Source organism: Oncorhynchus kisutch, unplaced genomic scaffold (assembly GCF_002021735.2).
Source record: "Oncorhynchus kisutch isolate 150728-3 unplaced genomic scaffold, Okis_V2 scaffold766, whole genome shotgun sequence".
Lineage (NCBI taxonomy): Eukaryota > Metazoa > Chordata > Actinopteri > Salmoniformes > Salmonidae > Oncorhynchus > Oncorhynchus kisutch.
The window spans coordinates 139486-150427 of record NW_022262711.1 but is presented as its reverse complement, the minus strand read 5'-3'; the positions used below and the strand labels follow the sequence as shown (position 1 = coordinate 150427).

Here is a 10942-nt window from a genome sequence, read left to right as displayed (position 1 = left end):
TGTGTGTAACTCACGATGACACAGTTCTTCCCGATGTGAACGTAAGATCCGATCTGAGCAGCGTTCACCACACAGTCCTCCTCTATAAACACATGGTCTCCGATGTGCAGTGGAAAGAAGGCCACTCTGGGAGGGGGGACAAGGGGTCAGAGGTCAGACCACAGAGACCTGCTTCCACTGGACGTTGAATGTTAACTTACACAACTACATCATGATCATGTGTATCAACTGTGTTGGCCATAGTTTCAGTAAACAGTCATGGTTGGAAAGGTCTAGAAAAGGTTGGAGACCCCTGGTCTAGAAGAGGAGACCCCTGGTCTAGAAAAGGTTGGAGACCCCTGGTCTAGAAGAGGATGGAGACCCCTGGTCTAGAAGATGAGTCCCCTGGTCTAGAAGAGGAGTCCCCTGGTCTAGAGGAGGAGTCCCCTGGTCTAAAAGAGGAGTCCCCTGGTCTAAAAGAGGAGACCCCTGGTCTAGAAGAGGTTAGAGACACTGGTCTAGAAGAGGAGTCCCCTGGTCTAGAAGAGGATGGAGACCCCTGGTCTAGAAGAGGAGTCCCCTGGTCTAGAAGAGGATGGAGGCCCCTGGTCTAGAAGAGGAGACCCCTGGTCTAGAAGAGGAGTCCCCTGGTCTAGAAGAGGATGGAGACCCCTGGTCTAGAAGAGATTGGAGGCCCCTGGTCTAGAAGAGGAGTCCCCTGGTCTAGAAGAAGAGACCCCTGGTCTAGAAGAGGAGACCCCTGGTCTAGAAGAGGAGACCCCTGGTCTAGAAGAGGTTGAGCAGAACTCACCCTTTGCTGAATTTTTTGAACGGCGGCCGAATGACACTCCGGCTCTTCACAACACAGTGCCTCCCCACCCTGACATTGGCCAGGTCTCCACGGATTATACAGTCATTCATTACTATAGTCTGGAGGAGACAGGGAGGGAGGGAGGGAGAATGACACTTCGGCTCTTCACAACACAGTGCCTCCCCACCCTGACATTGGCCAGGTCTCCACGGATTATACAGTCATTCATTACTATAGTCTGGAGGAGACAGGGAGGGAGGGAGGGAGGGAGACAGACAGGGAAGCAGGGTGACACAGACAGACAGGGAAGCAGGGTGACACAGACAGACAGGGAAGCAGGGTGACACAGACAGACAGGGAGGGAGACAGGGATGGAGCGAGACAGGGAGAGAGGGAGACAGACAGGGAGGGAGGGAGGGAGGGAGACAGACAGGGAGGGAGGGAGGGAGACAGGACGGCAGGGTGATACAGACAGGGAGGGAGACAGCGAGGGAGACAGACAGACAGGGAGACTCATGGTTTATTACCTGTATAGTAATGTAAAGCCCCAACTGGCCCATCTCATGGTGTAATACCTGTATAGCTTGTTGTTACTTACTTTGCCGTTGAGGACGATGTTCTGACTGCCGCACAGCACCGACTGCCTGCTCACTTTGTTACCAGACGCCTGACAGGGAGAGAGGACATGCTGATCAGTTGGTATAAACAGTACTGACTTAGATACAGGTTTACAGACCACCGCTAGATGCTAACTGACAGGGAGAGAGGACATGCTGATCAGTTGGTATAAACAGTACTGACTCAGATACAGGTTTACAGACCACCGCTTGATGCTAACTGACAGGGAGAGAGGACATGCTGATCAGTTGGTATAAACAGTACTGACTCAGATACAGGTTTACAGACCACCGCTAGATGCTAACTGACAGGGAGAGAGGACATGCTGATCAGTTGGTATAAACAGTACTGACTCAGATACAGGTTTACAGACCACCGCTAGATGCTAACTGACAGGGAGAGAGGACATGCTGATCAGTTGGTATAAACAGTACTGACTCAGATACAGGTTTACAGGTCACCGCTAGATGCTAACTGACAGGGAGAGAGGACATGCTGATCAGTTGGTATAAACAGTACGGACTCAGATACAGGTTTACAGACCACCGCTAGATGCTAACTGACAGGGAGAGAGGACATGCTGATCAGTTGGTATAAACAGTACTGACTCAGATACAGGTTTACAGACCACCGCTAGATGCTAACTGACAGGGAGAGAGGACATGCTGATCAGTTGGTATAAACAGTACTGACTCAGATACAGGTTTACAGACCACCGCTAGATGCTAACTGACAGGGAGAGAGGACATGCTGATCAGTTGGTATAAACAGTACTGACTCAGATACAGGTTTACAGACCACCGCTAGATGCTAACTGACAGGGAGAGAGGACATGCTGATCAGTTGGTATAAACAGTACTGACTCAGATACAGGTTTACAGACCACCGCTTGATGCTAACTGACAGGGAGAGAGGACATGCTGATCAGTTGGTATAAACAGTACTGACTCAGATACAGGTTTACAGACCACCGCTAGATGCTAACTGACAGGGAGAGAGGACATGCTGATCAGTTGGTATAAACAGTACTGACTCAGATACAGGTTTACAGACCACCGCTAGATGCTAACTGACAGGGAGAGAGGACATGCTGATCAGTTGGTATAAACAGTACTGACTCAGATACAGGTTTACAGACCAACGCTTGATGCTAACTGACAGGGAGAGAGGACATGCTGATCAGTTGGTATAAACAGTACTGACTCAGATACAGGTTTACAGACCACCGCTAGATGCTAACTGACAGGGAGAGAGGACATGCTGATCAGTTGGTATAAACAGTACTGACTCAGATACAGGTTTACAGACCACCGCTAGATGCTAACTGTAATCGATGCCTCGTCAAGAAATGGTCTATCTGCAATTCAAGCTGGCTGGCTGGCTGGCTGGCTGGCTGAGGGACCGAGCAATGAGGGTTCAGTGACTGTGCACTGTATATACTCAAAATATTAAGAACACCTGCTCTTTCCATGACACAGACTGACCAGGTGAATCCAGGTGAAAGATATGATCCCTTATTGATGTCACTTTGTTAAATCCACTTCAATCAGTGTAGATGAAGGGGAGTAGACAGGTTAAATAAGGATTTGAGACATGGATTGTGTTTGTGTACCATTCAGAGGGTGAATGGGCAAGACAAATATATTGAAGTGCCTTTAAACAGGGTTTGGTAGTGCCAGGCGCACCCTGTTGAGTCAAGAACTGCAACGCTGCTGGATTTATCACGCTCAACCGTTTCCCCGTGTGTATCAAGAATGGTCCACCACCTAAAGGACAACCAGCCAACTTGACACAACTGTGGGAAGCATTGGAGTCAACATGGACCAGCATCCCTGTTGGGACGCTTTCTACACCTTGGAGTCAACATGGACCAGCATCCCTGTGGAACGCTTTCTACACCTTGTAGTCAACATGGGCCAGCATCCCTGTTGGGACGCTTTCTATACCTTGTAGTCAACATGGGCCAGCATCCCTGTGGAACGCTGTCTATACCTTGTAGTCAACATGGACCAGCATCCCTGTCTACACCTTGTAGTCAACATGGACCAGCATCCCTGTTGGGACGCTTTCTACACCTTGTAGTCGACATGGACCAGCATCCCTGTTGGGACGCTTTCTACACCTTGTAGTCGACATGGACCAGCATCCCTGTTGGGACGCTGTCTATACCTTGTAGTCGATGCCCCTGACGAATTAAGGCTGTTATGAGGGCAAAAAGAGGTTTAGGAAGGTGTTCATAATGTTTGGTATCCTCAGTGTAAATACCAATGAGCTAAACGCTAACTTGCTAATCGTTAACGTTATCTAGTCAAATAAACACCGAATTACAAGCTTGCTACGGAAGATTACCGTTTCAATGTATTCCGCCTTGTTGTACAGTATCTCACACAATTCCATGGTTGTAATGATTTCTGTTTTAAAATGTACAGAAAACGAGTTGATGTGGTTTGTTGTTTTTGCTCTGCTGTCAGCCTCTCCCTTCAGACCATACTAGCAGAGCACTGAAACATCGATGATGATGGATAGCTCTTCCGCTCACAAATAATAAGTAATATTCAACTAATTTATTTTTTAAAATATGTGTGTTAACGAATTAACATAATCTGTTAATGATCGACGAAATAATAATATAATATATAATTGTTTAATATAATAGTTTTTTTGTTTTGGTTCTGTTGATTAGTCATGTCTTACGTACAGAACGTAATACCTTGATCGGCTACCCGACGATGCGACAAAATTCAACCAAAGTCACAATTATTACATTATTCCAATTTAATGAAATAAGAAAACATACCGGAAAGCATAATAATTACGTTATATTTTAATAAAGAAAAATCATATTAAATATCGGCGTTATTTTTTTAAATAATAACTAGTGCGCCTGCGCACATTTGACCTCTTTTTCCCTTTGACTTTGTGGCTGTGCTATCTAGTGGAAACCACCTTGTCTTCCAAAACGCGTGTTTTGCTTTGCACCCTGGGATTGATCCTCAAAACCATGGCGTCCCGTGTCCTAGCGCAGTGTGTCCGCCAGCTCCCCCGGTCTTCCGTGAGACTCTCGTTGGGGAACATTACAGTGAGAACCGCAGCTGTCCCGGTCCTATTCAACCCCCGACCGTTGTCCTTCATTGCCAGCAGTCAGCGGACCCGGTGGATCGAACAAACACGGGTTTGTCTTGAATAACACGGAGACATTTAGTCGCTGCTGTGGCCTAGTAGTGATGGATTGTACATTGACCTACCAGTGTCTTTCCAAATGAAATCTGTAACTAAGTGGCAACCGGTCACTTTGCAAAGCCAAGCTCTTAAAACCGGGACAAAACTGGGTCCGTTTTACTAATTCAACGAAACCGACTCTGTAAAAATGCATAGTTTGAATGATACATGCACTTATGTTACAAAACAACCGACTGTGTCTCATGTGTTAGCAGCAGACAAAGTTAAGCTAAGCTAATTTATCATGTAATCGTTTGACACTTGGCTAGTTTAGTTGAGTACAATTTGAATTATACTTCATGTTCAAACTATTCATCTGTCGTACAATTAAGTACTATTAGCATAGCTTACTAGCATGTTATATAGTGTATACTAGCTAGATGACAGTCGATTTGACACATTTTAATTTAATCTAAAGCAATTGTGTTATTTGTCAATACCTGAGGTTGTTGTGACAGGATGTGACGCACGCATGACTTGTGCACTAAATACAATGCAGTGGACATCTGTAATATCAGCTAGCTATTATCTAGGCTTGAACTAAACCGCTTGATTGGTCAAATGGGTACATTGTGCAGAAGTGATGTCAGTCAAGCTGTCATCGATAAGTGAATGACCTCTGAACCCATCCTTTCTTCCTTCCTGTCCTCCTTCTTCTTCTTCTCTAGATCTCTAGCTCAGTGGGAGTGTTCTGTAGACAGTATGGAGACCTGCCTCCCCTCACCATTGAAAGCATTAAAGAACGAGTCATGTACGTCCTCAAGCTCTACGACAAGATCAACCCAGAGAAGGTAAGGACAGATCCGAGGAGAGAGAGTTTCTATTGGACAAAATCCTCTACTGTTTCTGTTCCTATTCGCTTCCTCATGGTAAGGTCAGACCCATGGCTCGTTTTCGAGAGTAGGAATACTGAGTCATTAGTCCAGACGGTTTTACGTTTTGCAATGACAACAAGAGAGAGTTTCTATTGGACAAATCCTCTCTCTCCTGTTTCGTTCCCATTCGCTTCCTCGTGGTTCTGTTTATGGTGTCTTGTGAATTTATATCCCACATATCTAGGATCAGTTTGACATCAACACTCCTTATCTTTCATACATTTATTCATACAATTTCCTCCTTCCAACGAAATATAGTCCCGACACTAATCTAAGTTTGCTACCCAAGCTGGCTGGTTGTTCGTTCGATCGGTTCGGTTGCCAGAGACACGACTCAGTTCGTTCAGTCTTTTTGTTCTGTATCTATGGACCCGACCCAGTCGTTCAGTCTGTTTGTTCTGTATCTATGGACAAATCTCCGCTGTTGACAACGAAATGTTAGTGGAAAAGAAATATGTGTTAATGTCTAGATGCTTTTTATATTGAATATTTTATAAATTGCCTGGCTGGGCTGATGAGACAGTGGACTGCGCAGTCAGATGGAACAGAGTAAATAGGCATTTTTATCAACAGAGATTAGACCCACCCGTTGTATTAATACAAAAGTATGTGGACACCCCATCAAAAATGGTAACGGCCATGATTTTGGACGAGTAGGTGTCCACATACTTTTGGTTATGTATCTCAGAGTAGGACTGGTTATGTATCTCAGAGTAGGACTGGTTATGTACCTCAGAGTAGGACTGGTTATGTACCTCAGAGTAGGACTGGTTATGTACCTCAGAGTAGGACTGGTTATGTACCTCAGAGTAGGACTGGTTATGTACCTCAGAGTAGGACTGGTTATGTACCTCAGAGTAGGACTGGTTATGTACCTCAGAGTAGGACTGGTTATGTACCTCAGAGTAGGACTGGTTATGTATCTCAGAGTAGGACTGGTTATGTACCTCAGAGTAGGACTGGTTATGTATCTCAGAGTAGGACTGGTTATGTACCTCAGAGTAGGACTGGTTATGTACCTCAGAGTAGGACTGGTTATGTATCTCAGAGTAGGACTGGTTATGTATCTCAGAGTAGGACTGGTTATGTACCTCAGAGTAGACTGGTTATGTACCTCAGAGTAGGACTGGTTATGTATCTCAGAGTAGGACTGGTTATGTACCTCAGAGTAGGACTGGTTATGTACCTCAGAGTAGGACTGGTTATGTTATGTACCTCAGAGTAGGACTGGTTATGTACCTCAGAGTAGGACTGGTTATGTATCTCAGAGTAGGACTGGTTATGTACCTCAGAGTAGGACTGGTTATGTACCTTCAGAGTAGAACTGGTTATGTACCTCAGAGTAGGACTGGTTATGTACCTCAGAGTAGGACTGGTTATGTACCTCAGAGTAGGACTGGTTATGTACCTCAGAGTAGGACTGGTTATGTATCTCAGAGTAGGACTGGTTATGTACCTCAGAGTAGGACTGGTTATGTACCTCAGAGTAGGACTGGTTATGTACCTCAGAGTAGGACTGGTTATGTTATGTACCTCAGAGTAGGACTGGTTATGTGCCTCAGAGTAGGACTGGTTATGTACCTCGGAGTAGGACTGGTTATGTACCTCAGAGTAGGACTGGTTATGTACCTCAGAGTAGGACTGGTTATGTACCTCAGAGTAGGACTGGTTATGTACCTCAGAGTAGGACTGGTTATGTAGTGTATCTCAGAGTAGGACTGCTGATCTAGGATGTCCCTGTCTGTCCTGATCTCCTCTGATCGATCTGTATCCTCAGCTGGGCGACGTCGTCCCACTTCCTGAAGGACCTGGGGTTAGACAGCTTGGACCAGGTAGAGATTCATTATGGCCATGGAGGATGAGTTTGGTGAGTCTGGCTCCCTGTATCTACTGTCTCTCCCTCCCTGTCTCTCTGTTTGACTGTCGGTCTGTCTCTCCCTCCCTGTCGGTCTCTCTCTCCTCCCCGTCGGTCTCTCTCTCTCTCTCCCTCCCGTCGGTCTCTCTCTCTCTCTCCCTCCCCGTCGGTCTCTCTCTCTCTCTCCCTCCCCGTCGGTCTCTCTCTCTCTCTCCCTCCCCGTCGGTCTCTCTCCCCTCCCGTCGGTCTCTCTCTCTCCTCCCTCCCGTCGGTCTCTCTCTCTCTCTCCCTCCCCGTCGGTCTCTCTCTCTCTCTCCCTCCCCGTCGGTCTCTCTCTCTCTCTCCCTCCCCGTCGGTCTCTCTCTCTCTCTCTCCCTCCCCGTCGGTCTCTCTCTTCTCTCTCCCTCCCCGTCGGTCTCTCTCTCTCTCTCTCCCTCCCCGTCGGTCTCTCTCTCTCTCTCTCCCTCCCCGTCGGTCTCTCTCTCTCTCTCTCCCTCCCCGTCGGTCTCTCTCTCTCTCTCCCTCCCCGTCGGTCTCTCTCTCTCTCTCTCCCTCCCCGTCGGTCTCTCTCTCTCTCTCTCCCTCCCCGTCGGTCTCTCTCTCTCTCTCTCCCTCCCCGTCGGTCTCTCTCTCTCTCTCTCCCTCCCCGTCGGTCTCTCTCTCTCTCTCTCCCTCCCCTCGGTCTCTCTCTCTCTCTCTCCCTCCCCGTCCGGTCTCTCTCTCTCTCTCTCCCTCCCCGTCGGTCTCTCTCTCTCTCTCTCCCTCCCCGTCGGTCTCTCTCTCTCTCTCTCCCTCCCCGTCGGTCCTCTCTCTCCGGTCTCTCTCTCTCTCTCTCCCCCCCGTCGGTCTCTCTCTCTCTCTCTCTCCTCCCCGTCGGTCTCTCTCTCTCTCTCTCCCTCCCCGTCGGTCTCTCTCTCTCTCTCTCCCTCCCCGTCGGTCTCTCTCTCTCTCTCTCCCTCCCCGTCGGTCTCTCTCTCTCTCTCTCCCTCCCCGTCGGTCTCTCTCTCTCTCTCTCCCTCCCCGTCGGTCTCTCTCTCTTTCTCTCTCTCTCCCTCCCCGTCGGTCTCTCTCTCTTTCTCTCTCTCTCCCTCCCCGTCGGTCTCTCTCTCTCCCTCCCCGTCGGTCTCTCTCTCTCCCTCCCCGTCGGTCTCTCTCTCTCCCTCCCCGTCGGTCTCTCTCTCTCCCTCCCCGTCGGTCTCTCTCTCTCTCCCTCCCTGTCGGTCTGTCTCTCCATGTCTGTCTCCCTATGTCTGTGTCTCCCTGCTGGTCGATGATTTTAAATAGGAATGTTAGACGATAACTTAGTTGTTAGGATTAACTAACCCTTTCCACTTCCTACATACAACTGTGGTTAATACCACTGTGTTAACGTGTGTGTGTGTGTGTGTGTGTTAAGCCTAATGTGTGTGTGTGTGTTAAGCCTAATGTGTGTGTGTGTGTTAAGCCTAATGTGTGTGTGTGTGTTAAGCCTAATGTGTGTGTGTGTGTGTGTGTGTGTTAAGCCTAATGTGTGTGTGTGTGTGTTAAGCCTAATGTGTGTGTGTGTGTGTTAAGCCTAATGTGTGTGTGTGTGTGTTAAGCCTAATGTGTGTGTGTGTGTTAAGCCTAATGTGTGTGTGTGTTAAGCCTAATGTGTGTGTGTGTGTGTTAAGCCTAATGTGTGTGTGTGTGTGTTAAGCCTAGTGTGTGTGTGTGTTAAGCCTAGTGTGTGTGTGTGTTAAGCCTAATGTGTGTGTGTGTGTGTGTGTTAAGCCTAAATGTGTGTGTGTGTTGTTAGCCTAATGTGTGTGTGTGTGTGTGTGTGTGTGTTAAGCCTAATGTGTGTGTGTGTGTGTTAAGCCTAATGTGTGTGTGTTAAGCCTAATGTGTGTGTGTTAAGCCTAATGTGTGTTAAGCCTAATGTGTGTTAAGCCTAGTGTGTGTGTGTGTGTGGTGTTAAGCCTAATGTGTGTGTGTGTTAAGCCTAATGTGTGTGTGTGTGTGTGTGTTAAGCCTAATGTGTGTGTGTGTGTGTGTGTGTTAAGCCTAATGTGTGTGTGTGTGTGTGTTAAGCCTAATGTGTGTGTGTGTGTGTGTTAAGCCTAATGTGTGTGTGTGTGTGTTAAGCCTAATGTGGTGTGTGTGTGTGTTAAGCCTAATGTGTGTGTGTGTGTGTTAAGCCTAATGTGTGGTGTGTGTGTTAAGCCTAATGTGTGTGTGTGTTAAGCCTAATGTGTGTGTGTGTTAAGCCTAATGTGTGTGTGTGTGTTAAGCCTAATGTGTGTGTGTTAAGCCTAATGTGTGTGTGTTAAGCCTAATGTGTGTGTGTGTGTGTGTTAAGCCTAATGTGTGTGTGTGTGTGTGTTAAGCCTAATGTGTGTGTGTGTGTGTGTGTTAAGCCTAATGTGTGTGTGTTAAGCCTAATGTGTGTGTGTTAAGCCTAATGTGTGTGTGTGTGTGTGTGTTAAGCCTAATGTGTGTGTGTGTGTGTGTTAAGCCTAATGTGTGTGTGTGTGTGTTAAGCCTAATGTGTGTGTGTTGACGTGGTCCTGCTGCAGGGTTTGAGATCCCAGATGTGGAGGCAGAGAAGCTGATGTCTCCTCAGGATATCGTCCAGTACATCGCTGACAAGAAGGACGTGTATGAATAAGACCAGGAACCACTAACACACCCAGTGAGTGTCCAGGCCGACTTCCCCCACGCCGATTAGATTAAATAAATAATATATATATATATATATATATACGATTAGATTAAATAAATATCTATATATAGACACGTTAAGGAAAATATTTTTCATTTGTTTAGCGGATGTTTAAGCTCTCTGTAATTCAATAAACGTGTCGGGGACATTTAGTAAATTAATTTCTATAACGTCCTAAAGGTATTTTTTACAACGGTGGGGGAGGAGCCAAGATGGAGGCCCTTATCGGTCATTTAGTGACACGCCCCCTATCGGTCATTTAGTGACACGCCCCCTATCGGTCATTTAGTGACACGCCCCCTATCGGTCATTTAGTGACACGCCCCCTATCGGTCATTTAGTGACACGCCCCCCTATCGGTCATTTAGTGACACGCCCCCCCTATCGGTCATTTAGTGACACGCCCCCTATCGGTCATTTAGTGACACGCCCCCTATCGGTCATTTAGTGACACGCCCCCTATCGGTCATTTAGTGACACGCCCCCTATCGGTCATTTAGTGACACGCCCCCTATCAGTCATTTTTCATTGACTGTGAACGCCGTAGACGTCGGCTCGAGCAGAAATGACATCGTCAATCGCAGTTTGAATCCCTGTCTGTTTTATTCACTAAAAACATAGAATCTACTTCATCACATTTTAATTAAATGAATCTGTGTTTTACTGAGGTGGAACCTCCTGTTTCTGCTCCTCACAGGAAGTCCTGATGATGTTGTCCGACTGGCTGGGCTGGGCAGCGTCTCCCTCCCCCCGCCCACCACTTCATCAGTCCCTCTTCTCCTCCTCCGTTCTCTCTGTGGCAGCCGATGCCTTTTGTCTTGTGTTCCACTGTATTTAATGAACATGTGTATTTTCCTCCCGAGTTCGGGAGGTGAAAAATAAACATCACTTTTATGGTTGGA

At 47.2% G+C, this 10942-nt stretch overlaps 1 protein-coding gene and 1 pseudogene across 1 annotated transcript in view; one reads left to right on the top strand and one right to left on the bottom strand.

Annotated features, from left to right (window-relative positions):
- LOC109886690 (dynactin subunit 5) overlaps positions 1-3902 on the bottom strand; it is a 10704-nt gene extending 6802 nt beyond the window's left edge. Inside the window, exons 1-4 of the mRNA XM_031816231.1 lie at positions 3758-3902; positions 1389-1457; positions 791-909; positions 15-126 (exon numbers count right to left, since the gene is read on the bottom strand). Coding sequence (XP_031672091.1) covers positions 15-126; positions 791-909; positions 1389-1457; positions 3758-3805 — 348 coding nt within the window. The 5' untranslated portion in view covers positions 3806-3902. The remainder of the gene's footprint in view (positions 1-14; positions 127-790; positions 910-1388; positions 1458-3757) is intronic.
- Positions 3903-4326: 424 nt separating this feature from the next.
- LOC109886689 (acyl carrier protein, mitochondrial-like) lies at positions 4327-10942 on the top strand (annotated as a pseudogene).